This window comes from Octodon degus, unplaced genomic scaffold (genome assembly GCF_000260255.1).
Source record: "Octodon degus isolate 3935 unplaced genomic scaffold, OctDeg1.0 scaffold00037, whole genome shotgun sequence".
Classification (NCBI taxonomy): domain Eukaryota; kingdom Metazoa; phylum Chordata; class Mammalia; order Rodentia; family Octodontidae; genus Octodon; species Octodon degus.
The window spans coordinates 8,021,557-8,036,883 of record NW_004524613.1 but is presented as its reverse complement, the minus strand read 5'-3'; the positions used below and the strand labels follow the sequence as shown (position 1 = coordinate 8,036,883).

The 15,327-nt window shown below is 56.7% G+C and overlaps 1 protein-coding gene across 3 annotated transcripts in view; it reads right to left on the bottom strand.

Annotated features, from left to right (window-relative positions):
- Positions 1-969: 969 nt before the first annotated feature.
- Positions 970-15,327, bottom strand: part of Src (SRC proto-oncogene, non-receptor tyrosine kinase) — a 49,721-nt gene continuing 35,363 nt past the window's right edge. For 2 of the 3 annotated variants that reach the window (XM_023714830.1, XM_023714831.1), the window contains exons 5-13: positions 14,525-14,623; positions 14,287-14,390; positions 12,595-12,744; positions 11,531-11,686; positions 10,522-10,701; positions 9,442-9,518; positions 8,648-8,801; positions 8,388-8,519; positions 5,987-8,128 (exon numbers count right to left, since the gene is read on the bottom strand). In XM_023714830.1, the coding sequence (XP_023570598.1) occupies positions 7,920-8,128; positions 8,388-8,519; positions 8,648-8,801; positions 9,442-9,518; positions 10,522-10,701; positions 11,531-11,686; positions 12,595-12,744; positions 14,287-14,390; positions 14,525-14,623 (1,261 nt within the window). In that variant the 3' untranslated portion in view covers positions 5,987-7,919. Of the gene's footprint in view, positions 999-5,986; positions 8,129-8,387; positions 8,520-8,647; positions 8,802-9,441; positions 9,519-10,521; positions 10,702-11,530; positions 11,687-12,594; positions 12,745-14,286; positions 14,391-14,524; positions 14,624-15,327 lie in introns of those variants that run through there. The other variant, XR_002821022.1, reaches the window with a different exon arrangement.

Here is a 15,327-nt window from a genome sequence, read left to right as displayed (position 1 = left end):
GGACACAGACAGGGAGTCCCAGAGGGAAGCATCAGCCAAGAAAGTTCCAAGACAGATAGACAGAATGTCACACATAGACAGTCAGGAAAAAGCCCTGAGTGAATTTGGGACTTCAACAATGAATGTCAACCATAATAGGGGAGTCATGCGAGATTCATGGAGATTTCCACTTCAGATTCTGCAGGTCTAGGCATGTTTGTTACACTTCAATTTTTAAACATGAGGGAAAGAGGACAAAGAGGTAAGGAAAAGAGGGTATAGGACAGGATGATAGGAAGAGAGAGAGAGAGAGAGAGAGAGAGAGAGAGAGAGAGAGAGAGAGAGAGAGGAGATACCTAACTGAGGATAAGCCCCAAAAAAAGTCTGAGAAAAAGAAATAACAAGGTAATTGGGCCACAAAGAGAGTGCTCTTAGAGCTTCCCATGCAAAGGGGCATCTCAGGGGACCTGAGAGACAGGAAGGGTTCATGGGGCAAGAATGAGGTCTTCTGCTGGGGCCCACCCTGTGCCACGGCTACCTGGTAGGGTTGCCTGTGCAAGGCGAGGGCGAGGCAGGCACATGGGATGGGGGGCAGGGGTCAGGGCCCGAGGAACCCACACCATGGGCGATGAAAATGGCACAGGGACAGCAGCAGAGCCGTGGAGCCCCAGGAAAGGGACCCAGAAATAACTGTTCAACAGACTGGCAGAGGGATAGACAAAAGGACAGACAAACAGGTCCCCAGTGCTCATCTGCAGAGAATGCACAAAGGTGACAGAGCCCCAAAGCAGACTGGAAAAGGACAAGAGGCCAGGGTACGCACTGAGAGACCGGGCAGGTCTGCAGGCAGAGGTGGAGTGGAGCGGAGCAAGCAGTGAGGGAGCTGCTCAGCTCAGCATGTGTTGACCGCAAGGAAATCACAAAGGACTGGAGAAAGTGGCAGCGGTGACACGGTGTCAGACGGCTGCTCACACAACACATACACACACACACACACACACACACACACACACACACACCTCTTTGTGAATGCACACATGGCCAGAACAGGTTTCAGAAGAAAACCTTGGAGACAAGGTGGGAATGGGAAAGAGGGAGAAGGAAGATTCTCAACACACACACACACACACACACACACACACACACACACACGGGAGCCAGGCAGGAGCAGCTGCTCCACAATGAGTGTTTTAGGAAGAGCCTTTGGAGTGAAAGGAAACAAACCCCTCAGCAGATGGCAATGACCCCCAACTTGGAGAGAGGGGAGGCAGCCACTACTCACACTGTCTGCAGAGACCCCGGAGCCTCAGGGCAGGCAAAAGGCAGAGCCCTTTGGGCCACTTAAGGCAAACCTGCCAATTGCCAGGGTGGGGGAGTGGACTCGAGGTGGGGTGACCACCCAGCCCTTGGGAAGAGCATGTGGGACGCTCTCACGGCCGTCTTCACCAGAGAAACTCACAATGTTTGAGCAGTAACTCACTGTTCAATGAAAGCAGAGGTCGAGACACAGAGATAGAGACAGAGAGGCAGACAGAAACACAAAAGGAGAGAACAAAGAACAAAGACAGAAACACCAGAATGGAAACAAAGACAGGAAAACAACCAGAGAAAGATTATGAGAGGCGCAGCATCCCAGCCAGGCAGCCTCAGGAGCAGCAGGACAGATTCTGCAGAAGGACAGGCGATTGGCAGGAGAGGAGAGGAGGCGCCTCAGTGGGTGTCACAGCTCCTTGGCGTGGCCTGGGCTGGATTCGGGCAGCAGCGAGGGGCCATCACACCCACCCTGCTGTGCGCTGTGCAGCCATGCAGCACACGCTGCACGTGCAGCCCACTCACATAATCTGAAGAGGACTGCAGAAGACTCGGGTACAGGAGGTGGAAGAGGGTCAGAATCCCAGGAAACACACACACACAATCACATGGCACAGAAGAGGTAAGATGAGGAGGAATGACTTGACATCTGTCCCCCGCCCCCAGGCCATTTGCAGAGTTCACCCTACACCTACCTCACCAACCTACTTCCCCACTCTCTGGCCCTCACTGAGCTCCTTGCTCCTTGGACAGCTCAGGACCTGCCTTGCCTGAGGCCTCCAGCCTTTCTGCGTGTGTGCTGTTCCATAGCAGGCAGCTTGTGGGAGCTGAACCCCAGCTGACCCTCCTGACCCCAGGACCCCTGGCCCTCACACCAGGATCACAATAGCAGGGGCTCCATGGACATTTGGCAAGGGAACACACAGAGAGTAGTGGGTGTGGGGCGGGTGCAGGCTTGTGCACCTGTGAAAGTGAAGCTGGGAGTCGGTGTAAGAGCAGAGGAGAGGAAAGACAGGAGAGAAGGCACAGGGCGCAGGGGAGGGGAGAGCACGGGAAGTGGGTCAGGAAATGCTAGTGAACACACACACACACACACACACACACACACACACACACAGAGCTAGGCTGGAGTAGCTGCTCCCAGGGAGTGTTCTGGGAAGAGCACTGAGAGTGCAAGGAAACAAACCCCAACCCACAGCAATGAGCCCCAAAGCTGGAGCAAGGGGAGGAAGGCGGCCAGGGCAGTGGCAAAAGCAGCCCACACGGAACCCCCGCAGGCCTGCTGGAGGCCCCAGAGCCCAGAGCCCTGAGCCTCCACCCCTTGGCGGACAGACACAAAGGCCGCTCCACTAGTCAGAGGAACGGACAGAGGGAGGCAGACATACACCCCCAGGCCCACCTGTGTCAGAGGCTCACTCACTGGGCAGATGGGGGAGGGGGGGTAGGCACAGAATGGTACAGAGACAGAGGTCAGTGGGCACAGAGGGGGCACAACTGCAGCAAGTAGCACATGCCCAGGCCTGACCAGAACAGAAGGGGCCTGTAAAGTGTTTCAATTGCTCTTAAAATCACAAGAAAACACAGACCTTATCTCAAAGAAAAATATTTTTTGCACATCTGGAGATGGAACCCAAGACCTTGCCCACACGAGGCAAACCCTCTGCCTCAGAGCCACAGGCCAGCCCCGTGTAACATTAATACACTCACCTTTATAGCAATGTTGTCATCCATTTAATTTTCTTTTATGGAAGAGGCCTATAAAAGTCATAATGGGGACTGTGAGTCTCCAGTGTGGGCGTGGGGGAAGACAGGCCAAGGACAGGACAGAGCTCAGTGCAGGGACCCCTGAGAGAATGAAGAAAAGGGCAGCATTGTAGGCAGAAGTGCGAATTCAGTCCCAGCTGGAGCCAGCTGGAAAGGGTGAGGGAGACAAAGGCCCTGAGGGGACAAGGGGATGAAAGGCTGAGGCAGCAGGTAGGCCCGAGAAGGTGGAGCCTGGGGGCCCAGTGCTTGGGGCAAAAGGGGTTGGGGAGGGGGTGTCTCTGCCAAGGGACCCTGCAGGGACAAGCACAAAGTGGAGGAGGGGTGTGCAGGGGACGTTGGAGGGAAACTGCCCACAATGAGGGCAGCCCTGAGCCTGAGGTAGGAAGGAGTGCGGGGCTGCAAGGGGGCCAGGGCCAGGGCAAAGCAGTGGACAGGAGATCCGTGCACACAGGGCTGGCATGCAGCTCAGTGGCGGGGCATCTGCAAAACACGGGTGAGGCCCTGGGTTCTACCCCCAGTACCACAAAAAGAAGAGATGCATGCACAGACGCATATGTACACAGATGGACTGCGCCAGAGGCAGCAAGCGAGGGACGTGGGAAGAGGCAAGGGAGATCCTGGGGCCAGCGGGTTGGGCCACAGAGCACCTACTGCCTGCCAGAGGAAGCAGCCCTCAGAGATGTGTACACACACACACACACACACACACACACACACACACCCCTGCACCTGAGGGATGAGACCCTCAGAGAAAGAGACAGCAGTAAGGAGACCACAGCATGACGGGTAGGTGGGAGACAGCAGATTGCAGAGGTTTTCAGGACCCGGGAGACCCACAGGGTGCAGGAAGGTGGGGGGCGGGGGACACATGCAGAACTCAGCTCCTGCCCTGCCCCCTCCACCTGTCTCCAGACTCCCCTCCCCAAGGTCCCACCCCATCTCTGTTTCTGCTACTTGTTAGCCTCCCCCAGTCCCTTTTCCTTTCTGCAAAGCAAGGCTTTTGGAACACACAAAAGAGAAATAGGCAAAGATGACAGAGATGAGAGAAAATGCAGCGCACCTGCACACGTGTGTGTGTGTGTGTGTGTGTGTGTGTACACCATACTAACACCCAGCACAAGGTCTGGTCAGACGAAATCACAAGGGAGGAAAGATGGTCAAGAAATCACATTGTGAGTGGCCAGGCAAGCGGTGTACACACACCACACATCACACATGCAACACAGCACACAGCACACAGCACATACGCAGGCATATGCATGCGCCCAGCACACAGGATGTGCAACTCTGGCAGGAGGAGAAATCAATAAAACCCTGGAGAAGAGGCAGGAGGAGCAAGGCAAACCCAGGCATGGGCCTCACACATCCACAGGCAACTGCACGCTTCACACGCACACACACGCAGAGGCCACTGCAGGACTGGCCCCAGGGAAGTCCTGTTTTTGGGGGGAGGGGCAGGACCTTCCCACAGGCCCCCTTGCAGCCCTGCACTCCTTCCTGCCTCAGGCTCAGGGCTGCGCTCTCCCACAGGAGAGCGTGAACTTTCCATAATCCTGCCTCAGCCTCCTGAGTGATGGGGTTACACACAGGTACCACCACACCCAGCCGGGGAAATCTTGGACCTGGATTTTCCCGTATGAATGTGTGGGGAAGTCAGGGACGTGGAGAGAGGCACAGACAGGGAAGCCTGAGGCGGGGGGACCAGGAGAAGCAGCATTGCAGGGAGGCTCAGAGGATGCAAACCAGTAGCAGTGGGACACAAACGCAGGCAAAAGGTCAGAAGCTTGGAGAGACAGACCAAGAAATGAGAGGGATAGAAAGAATATTCAGTGTCAACACAGCACCCTGGAGAGCTGGAGGACAGAGTGAAAGGAGGAGAAAAGCCCCACTCGGGGGGCAGACTTGAAGGCCGCGAGAAGAACCTCCCAGGTGCACTCCCCCTACCGGCAGTGACAAGATGGGGCAAGAATTTTGTCCCCACCAGGTTAGTGAGATGAGCCACTGATGTGGCCTGCAGCATGGGGTTGCACCTGAGCTAACACAGACCCACAGGGCACACCCCTGGGCACCCACCACTCCACACAGGTCCCCTTGGTTTTTGCCAGGGCAACACACACATCTTATATGCACAGCCTGAGCAAAACAAAATCCCCACCCCCCATCAACACTGGGGAACAAATGGCCCAGACACACAGCCTGGACACACACTCACGCACAAACATCCAAACTGCCTATCTGTGAGCAAACACGCCCAGGAGCACACAGGCCTGCAGCCACTCCACATGCAGCCAGAGGATGGCTGCCACAACTCTAACCTGTGTCCCACTCCTGCTCCCACAACACACATTCCCCACTGGCATCAGGGCTCCATGCTGCCCTGGATACTGCATTATTTGGCTTGTGAAAATAACACTAAACTGAGAAATGTCCAGCTCTGACATTTGTTTTTAATGAAGCCCTGCTTTGGAGGTCAGAGGTGGCTGCCTGCACAAGTGGAGGCTGATGTGAAATAGAGACCATCCCACGGGCGGTGGCCAGTCACATTTCCAGGCTGCATCCTTGAGTGCTAGAGGTAGGGGGTGGATTTGCCTCAGGGTTCTGGGGTCCTTCCCAGATCCACCTCACCCTGCCCTGCATGCCAGGAAACACCCAAACAGCACACACAGCACCACACTCCACTAGGCCTGGCAGCCCTGCCCTCCCCATGCTTTCCAGGCTTGGGTTAGGCCTGGTGCTTCTCCCAAACACAACATAGATATACTGTATGTGCACATGGCCATGTCCCCCATGGCTGCCCCAGATCTGACTATGTCCCCACTGCCTGGTCCAAAGCCCCCCACTGGGGTGGAACAAAGGCTCCAACTGCAGTCTATTCACAGCCTACCTTTCACCCCCACAAACTGTAGGTGCTCAATAAACCACTGGCCACACGGAGGTCTGTTTGTGTTTAATCAGACAATATGCAAAGTATTTACAACCAATTTCTGATCCCCCCCCCCAAGCCTGGGCCATGGAATGTGGAACCCCCAGGCCCTGCCCAGAGCCAGGGGTCCCCCAGGCCTCTGCATAGTCATCTGAAATCTACAAAACACTGTTTAAAAAAAAAAACTGGACAGTATTAGGACACCTTATACAAAGGGCCCAGGGCAGTTGGAGGGGGGTTTGAGGGCTCGCAGGGGAAGCAAACCCAGATCTGACCCAGACAGACAGGAGGAGACTTGAGTGATGAGTGTGAAGGGAAAGGAACATGGGAGCCTCTTCGGCAGGCACCACTCGGCCTCCTTCCCCAATGCCAAGCCCAGGCTGGCTCGAGGGCTCCGGCAATGGGATGTTATTGCTGTGATGGGGGCAGTGGTGAAATGTACAACACGTGCGAGGACAGAGCTGAGTGGTTTTTACTTGTTAAATATGGACACACATGGAGATACACACAGATGTACACACACACACACACACACACACACAGATGGGCCCTTGGCAGGATTCCACTAATTGTCAGCTGCCCATTTTACAGATGGCCACACTGAGGGCCTGCAGGAAGCCACCACATACCCTAAGGCTGAACAGCAGAGCCACCACTAGATCTCCTGCTGTGCTCGCCTTAGAGTCCACCACAGGGTCCAGCGGGAGCTGAGAAGGTAGAAGCCGCAGCCACACACAGGGCACAAGTTGTGGCTCACAGACAAAGCAGGGCCTCCAAGTCACACAGCAGTGTATGCCCATGGGCACCCTTGTTCCCTCCAACTCCAGCCAGGGAACCCCATCCCTACTCGTGATTCAGGGGTACCCATCTGTTGGTGAGGGCAGAGGCCAACTTTTGAAATGCTCAGGACAAGCTGGAGGACAGAAGACCTGGGGTTCCCTCCTGAGGCCAGGACCAGGGCCTCTCAGCCTCATTGCTCTTTGACTTCTATTTGATTTACCTCCAGAGCCTGGGCACTTACTCCCTTTCATGGTGGGCTGGCTCCAGAGGCCAAAAGCCACCTACATTCTGCCTGAACCTGCTTTCTGCACCTTCCCCTTCCCCCTCCATTCTAGCTCAGCCTCACACAGGCCCATTCCGGCAGGCTGAGCCAAGCACTTGGGGACAGTGGGACCCTGCTGTCTGTGACCCATCTTGAGGCCCCCTGTCCCCTGGGCTGCCCAGATCTGAGATGCCTCTAAAGACAATTCTCACTGGTTCCTGAGGAAGACAGACAGAGCACCGGGTACCAAGCCCACTGCCTCAACCTCCAACCTGCTCTGTGGCCCGGGGCCAGGCACATCCCCTGTCTGGACTCAAGATTCCCCATGGGGAAATGGGAGAAAGGAACTGGTGATTGCCAAGGGCCCCTGGGATGGAGGAGGGCAGAGCTGGAGGGGTCCTCATTCCACCTGCCATCACGGAGCACACTGGGCTGCACACTGCCCGACCAGGACCAGGGACAGGGGTCTAGGCCCTGCAGCCTCCATGCATGAACTCATCCCTAGGACCGCAGGGCAGGAGCTGCAGCGGAGGCCCAGGGCCATTGCTCCTCTTTGGAAAGGCTCTTTGGCCAGCTCATGAGACAGACCTACGGGCGTCCAAGGAAGAGTCCAGGCACAGGCAGCAGGTGGAAGCGAGAAAGGACATCCGACCCCTTTCTCAGATCCTCCTCTGGTGACAGACAGAGCTCCGGAAGGATAAAGAGGTGTGTGGCCACAGCAGCACTCGGACATTCACTGTGCCGGCCGTGGACCCCACAGACCCGAAGCCCTGCCATGCGCCCAAGACAGAAGGGCCTCATCCCTGGCAATTCATCCCAGGATGGAAGGTTGACAGTGGCAGGTGGTGGGTACAGATCCCACAGGCCCACCCAGGCCCCAGCCCAGTAGGGCAGCCTGCCCTATAGGTTCTCCCCGGGCTGGTACTGGGGCTCGGTAGATGTGAAGTAGTCCTCCAGGAAGGCCTGTAGGTACTCGAAGGTGGGCCGCTCCTCGGGCTCCTTCCGCCAGCACTGGCACATGAGGTCGTGCAGGGATTCAGGGCACTCTGGCGGGCAGGGCATGCGGTAGCCCCGCTCTACCTGGTCCAGCACCTCGCGGTTCACCATCCCTGTGGGCACAGGAAACATAAGGAACATGGCTCCAGAGAGGAGTGGGGCCAGAGTTAGGGCTGGAGGGCTTCCCACCTTGGAACAGGCAGGGCCCCAGGCTAAATGTGTCCCTAAGACTGGGGACCCTACCATATAGAGCCTAATATCAGATGCTCAGCTTCTTCATTATACAGATGAGGAAACCAAGGTAGGGGTGAGTACTGCCCATAGCCACCAGGGGTTCGGGGATCACTGATGGGCTGCACAGCCCCTTCTCACCAGGATAGGGCACCCGGCCCTTTGTTGTGAGCTCAGTCAGCAGGATCCCAAAGGACCACACATCCGACTTGATGGTAAAGCGGCCATAGAGGGCAGCTTCCGGGGCCGTCCACTTGATGGGGAACTTGGCACCTGCAGGTGTGAGAAAGGGCGGGCGGTTCAGCAGTGTATCACCCCAGCTCTGCCACAGATGAGGAAACTGAGGCTTAGACCAGAGCTAGGATCTGCCCAGGGTTCCACAGCCAGCACCCTCTGCCCACCTTGCCGGGCTGTGTACTCATTGTCTTCGATGAGCCGGGCCAGCCCGAAGTCAGCCACTTTGCACACCAGGTTCTCCCCAACCAGTATGTTGGCGGCGCGCAGGTCCCGGTGGACGTAGTTCATCCGCTCCACGTAAGCCATGCCTGAGGCAATCTGCAGGCAGCACCCAGGTTTCTGGCTCAGAAGCTGCCCCACGCTCCCGAGCCACAGGCTTGGGTCCTCCCCAGGGGTGCAGCCAGCTGTGGTGCCCGCCTTCCACACTTCTTCTCACAATGATATCACTGGTTTATGAAGCAGGACCAGCGCCCAGCAGGAAGCACGTGTGAGGGAACTGGAAGGGCTCACAGTAAGCAGCAGCCACGGAGGTGGAGCAACCACGGCAAAGAGGCCCAACTGACCCAGAGATGCGTGACACGTCCTGCCAGCTGTCCCAAGTCTCTCCTGAGCCTGTTTTCTCATCTATCCAATCTCTACCTCTCCTGATTCTGATCAAGAGTAAATGAAGAAAGGCCTTGAGTTCTGCCTACATACTTGTTGGGTGACTACAGAGAGAAAAATTGAGGCCAGAGGTCTCACAGCAAGTCAGTGGCTGCTGATGCCCAGCTAAGGTCCTCAGTCCAGAACCACCACTTAAGGCACCTACAAGTGATTCCAGTAATACGGGTAGCAAGATGAGTGTGGGGAAGCCAAGGCAGGCCTCCTGGAGGAGGCACTCAAGAGGCCCAAAACTTGCTGAGCCAGGGAGATCTGGCATTCTGGGGCAAAGGCCAGGAAGCAGGAGGGCCTGACTCACCTGAGCAGCCATGTCCACCAGCTGAGGCAGCCGCAGGTACTTGCCTGTTTCCCCCTTGAGAAAGTCCAGCAAACTCCCTGGACAAAAGAGAGAGAGAATCTGCTCCAGCCCTGCCCCATGCTGCCCCGGCAAGACACAGCGACTCCAGGCTCCTGCAGCTCACCCCACACTGGCCTCACTGCGCCAGCACAGGAGGTTTGCTGTAAAGTTGCTCCAGCCTCCCTCAGCAGGTCTCACTCACAATCAAACAGGCTGGAAGGAACCCTCTGCGCACCCCGGGAGGGTCAGATCAGTGTGAGCACACAGCAGGATCCTACTTGGCAGCACAGAGAAAACAGCTGGCCAGTGCAGTGGTGCATGCCTGCAGTCCCAGCACTGGGGAGGCTGAAGCAGGAGGATTCAAGGCCAGCCTGGGCTACAGCAGTTGAAGGCCAGCCTGGTAGCAAGACCTTGTCTCAAAAAAAAAAAAAGATAAAAATTAAGTCAAGGTCAAGCCCCTGGCTCATGTTGGAGGGCTGAAGAGTTCTCTTTTAGCTTGAGAATAGCAAATAACTTTAGAAAACCAGCAAATAATGCATGGTAAGAAACCACTCAGAACAAACTGGGAGAAAAGACAGTCTCTGCCTAAGTTCCTGCCAACGTGCAGGTTTGATCCCACTTCATGCCATCTGTTACAGGCACGGCAGCACACGCCTATAATCCCAGCACTCCAGGGGGGCCACAAATTCAAGCTCCACCTAGGCAATTTTGTGACTCAGGAAGACACTGTTTCAAAATTTTAAAAAAGGTCTTGGGATATAATTCAGTGTGAATGCTTTGAGTTCAATCTCCAATACAAAAAAAAAAAAGAAGGAAGGAAGGAAGGGAGGGAGGGAGGGAGGGAGGGAGAGAGAGAGAGAGAGAGAGAGAGAGAGAGAGAGAGAGAGAGAGAGAGAGAGAGAGAGAAAAGAGAGAAAAATAAAAGAAAGAGAAAGAAGGAAAAAAGAAAAGGAGGAGAACACTTTGGGGAGGAGGGTGGCCTCACCCTGCAGGCACGCACTCTAGCTACTCTGAGTCCTCCTGGCCAGCCCACTGGCTCACCCTTGCTCATGTACTCTGTCACGATGTAGATGGGCTCTTCAGACACCACGGCGTACAGCTGCACCAGTTTCTCGTGCCTCAGTTTCTTCATGACCTGGGCCTCCTGCAGAAAGGCCTCTGGAGACATAGTGCCTGGCTTCAGGGTCTTGATGGCCACCCTGGTGGTGCCGTTCCAGGTTCCTGTATGGCAGGGACAAGGGCTGCCTCAGTGGAGGCCCCACTCCCACCACTCAGGGACAGGACCTGCCTGCCCGGGGAATGGGCTCAGCCCTGGCCTCCCTTAGCACATGACAAAGTGTATCTGAGAGAAGGCTCCTTGTGAACCTCAGTATCCCCATCTATAAAATGGGCATGAGAACAAGGCATGCCTCAGGGTTATTTCAGGCCTATGTGGCTCCTGGCACTGCTCACAAAACAGGAGCTGGGTCAGGACTTGGATTACGAGGACTGTCCCTCAAAAGCAACACAGCAGCCTGACAGACGAAGACCACAGTTCTGAGCACCCCTTCTGCCAGCTGCGGCATGGAAGACACCCCACTGTCAGCAAACAGATGTGTCCCAGTGGGGAGGCAGAGTTGGGTCAGCGGCCATTTTGCCACAAGAACAAGAGGTTGCATCCCAAACCTGCATACTCTGAAAAGCAAGCTGCTGCACTAGGAGAGACCATGGGAGGAATGGGGTCAGTGGGGTCCCTTCCCTCAGCCTGTTTCCTTATTTGTGCCAACCTGTGGGGCACTCTGAGGATTTAAAGAAATTTTAGCCACTGGCCCAGGCCTCCCTACACAAGGACCTGAGTTTTCATCATGGAGTGGTAGGTGACCACACTTGAGGGCCACCACTGGGAGCTCCACATTTAAAAAGCGGGCCTCTCTTTTCTGTAGAGACAACTAAAAGAAAAGGAACCCAGGAACCTTGAGCTGCCACCCAGAATGGAGCCCTGCCTGTTCCCAGATGACCACATCAAACCCCCTCCCCATGGCCACAGCTCTAGAGGGGCAGTGCTCCTTACCCATCCACACCTCCCCGAAGCAGCCCTGGCCCAGCTTGACCTCCAGCCGCAGGGACTCCCGGGGGATCTCCCAAGCGTCTTTGGCCAAGCCCTGGGTCTGTGGCTTAGAGGTAGGGCACACAGTGGTGAGGCGGTGGCATAGGCCATCAGCATGTTCTGAAGAGGAGGCAAGGAGAAGAGCTTAGTGGGGCACATGGGTGCGCTCACAGGACACCCTCCAAGAAGGGCACCCAGCCCCATGTCTGCACCCACTGCGCCTGGGCCTGCTGGCCCTGTGCAGGGCTCATGGAGCCTATCATCCCCTCCTTCACTCACAGGGCTTGAAGGGTGCCAGGAACCCTGAGGGGGCAAGCATGTGGTGCTGCCAGTAGGGAGCGCACACCCCAGGGGATGTGAGTGCTCCCTGGGACCACGGAATGCCTCAGGAGAGCTGTGCACAGGAGAGAGCAAGGGGTGAGCTGGACACCAGGACTGGGGGCTCTCAGGTCTCTATCATACGTTCCAAGAGAGCAGCCCCCTGGAAGGCAGATCTGAGGGTCAGGGTTAAGGCATTCACCCCAGAGTGGTGACTGATCCTAGAGGAAGGTAGGTGGCCCAGGTGAGAGGTGGAACACGCAGCACTCACAGGTTCCTGGACATCCACATGGGTGTGCCCCACTGCAGCACCCAGCACCTGCCCAGGCCACCAGCACCCCAGTGCAGTGCTCCCTCTGCCACCCTCTGCTTCTCCAGTTTGGCTGAAACAGACATGGTCACCCCACCCTTGCTCTCCTAGTCACCAGTTCAGGCCCATAGCGGGGCTGCAGAGACAACACCAGCCCATGTCTCCTCCCTCCCAGATCTTGCAAGGCATCTCCCTCCTCGGCAGCCAGCTACAGAGGAGGAGGCGGGAAGGGCAGAGGGTCAGGGAAAGGGAGGAGGAGGAGGAGAACAGGGTGGGGGTAGAAGGGAGGGAGGAGTGCACAGGTGATAGGTGCATCCTCAGGAGAATTGAAGCCCCTGCCCGGTGGTGCCAAGGCCCCTCGCACGGTCTGCACCAGAGGCGGGGTGTCCCCAGAGCTTACTGGAGTAATAGGCGACGAGCTGCTGCAGGCTGTTGAACTGGGTGCGTGAAGTGATATAGAAGCCACCACTGTCCAGCTTGCGGATCTTGTAGTGCTTCACATTGAGGCCCTTGGCGTTGTCAAAGTCAGACACGGAAAGGCAGTATGCACCTGGGGTACAGCCAGGGAAAGGGACCATGATCACAGCACTGCCACCTCCAGAGGCCACAGCCCTGGACACTGCCTGAGCACAGCATCCTGCTTGGCCAACACCACAGGGAAGCCCTGAGGCTACACCATTTCTGTCTGTGCAACTCAGGGATAGCCACCAGGGCACAGCCATGAGTAACAGTCCCACCACTAGCCCTTGGCCCCAGACAAGATCTCCAAATCCTGGGTGTGCAACCTAACTGTGTGCCTTTGACAAGTCCTTGTCCTCCTCTGCCCAACAGGGTGCTCCTACGGCTGCCAGGAAGATTCAAAACAACTACACAGTAGTGTGCCTGGGACACAGCAGGCATGCAGCAAATGGCAGCTGGGAGCCTGGGACCGGCCTGCAGGCTGCCAAGGCCAAGCCTCCTGTGCTGAGAAAAGCTCTTTCTGAAAGAGACTCCTCCTGCCAGGCACACCTGCCAGGTTAGGACTCTCTGTTAACTGGAGCCCAAGGATACCTGGGTGCCACCAGGGAACAAGGCTGAACCCCAGTGACAGGTCACAGACTCTAAGACCAGAGAAGACATTGCTCAGGAGCCTCCAGGCAGTTTGCATCCATAGGATGGAAAGCCAGACCCATGGCCCTGGGACCTTTGGATAGTCCCTAGGTGGAGCTGGACATCCCAGTGTAAAGAAGGGGGAAATGAGGGAAATTGCTTAGGCATGGGTTAGCTGGCAAGTCGGATGAAGAGCTGGGACTTGAACCATACCCAAGTGTCTACAGGCTGCACTGCAGATGGCCTGGGCTGTGTGCACCAGAGGCCACAGCCTGAGGCTGATGCCAGCCCTGGGCATAAGTACACACATGCACAGGCATGCCGTGCCTGGTGGCTGTGTGCTTACAGCTGTGCATGCTCCCCAGACCCTGGGCACTGGAACAAAGCCACCACCATTCCTCCTACACAGTGACACATGGCCAGTCCCACCCCCATGTGCACATAGGCCCGGCCCTTCACACAGCGCACAAGTGTAGTTGCCACACGCCCGCTCACAGCGCACATGCAGGACAGGGATGCTCTGCTTTCCCAGCGCCTGCTGAGCCCCAGGTCCTCAGGAGGCAGCCCAGCTTGGTTGCCATAGTGACAGGCGCCTGCAACCCACTTTCCAAGGGGATGGAGAGACGGGGGATGCTCTTCGCTGTCGATGGCGGAGGGGCAGGGAGGAGTGAGCTAGGACTGTGGGGGGAAGGGTGAAGCCCCAGGTCCCCAGAGGTACCCGCCCTGGGAAGTAGGCTTCTGCTGGGTGGCACTCAGACCTGCTGATACCCAGTGTCCATTCTTATCCTGAGTAGCTAAGTCCAGAGAAACAAAGCCTTACCTTCCACTGTACCTCTGGCCCTCCATGACTCTCCTTTCCCTCAGACACACCTCCCTGACTTTGATTCTGCTGTCTTCTATGTAAGGGGCTCTTCCCACTCTGTACTCCAAACTACTATTCATTCTACAACGCTGGCTTTTCCAACGAGAGAACCGCTTCCAGTGGCAGCAAGAAAGCACCTACCTTTCGTGGTCTCACTTTCTCTCACCAGGAAGGTTCCTCTCGGGTTCTCTGTGTTGAGCAGCAACCTTTCTGACTCCCGCCTGGTGATCTTGCCAAAGTACCACCTAGGTGGGAGGGATAAGCCTGGCGTCAGTGGCCCAGGCTCCCAGCTGCCAACGGAGCCTCTCCCTAGGACGGGCCCAGGCAACCTCTGCTCTGCAGGACAGGCAGGCAGATGCAGCCAGCGAATAATACTCACTCCTCAGCCTGGATGGAGTCCGAGGGTGCCACGTAGTTGCTGGGGATGTAGCCCGTCTGCCCTGTGCTCAGTGAGTGCGCCAGCCACCAGTCTCCCTCTCTGAGCAGGAGGAGAAGGAGCAAAGGAGGGGCCATCACCAGCGAGTCCAGCTGCCTGCCCTCTTCCTAGGTGACATGCCGGCTGGCAGCCAGTGAAGCACAGGAGGCCATGGCCCTCAGCCTGGAGTTTGTCCCCTCCCGGCCCACACGCCCCCAGCAAAGCTGAGCCAGCTGCATGGCAGGACTGAGCCCAGCTCTGCAGAGGCACAGTCCTAGATGGGAAATGAGTGCTCCTGCCAGTGCTCCACAGCCCACAGGACGTAAAGGGCTACCCAGAGAGGGAGCGCCCCACCTCTGGGGACGAGCAATGCTGTACCTGAGAGAAGAGCCCTTCAGGGACAGATGTCAAACTATACTGGCACATAGGGGCCGGGGAGATGGCTCAGGAGGATAAGCACTTCCCTGGCAAGAGCAAGGGCCTGAGTTCAACCCCCGGTTCCGCCAAAAAAACCAAAAAACTATACTGGCACAGTGCACCCAGCTCTGAGATTCTGAGGGCTGCTGAGACCATGGAGAAGCCAGGGCGCCCTTTCAAAGCCAAGTGTCAATGTAGGCACCAGGGCTGGAGAGATGGCTCAGTGGTCTAAAGCACCTACTTAAAACAAGCTCAGCAAAAGCATCAGGGACCGCGGTTCAATCCCCCAGCGCCACATGCCAGCCGGCCCCGCCCCCTGGTGGGCTGAGCTGGCCACACTCACACACACC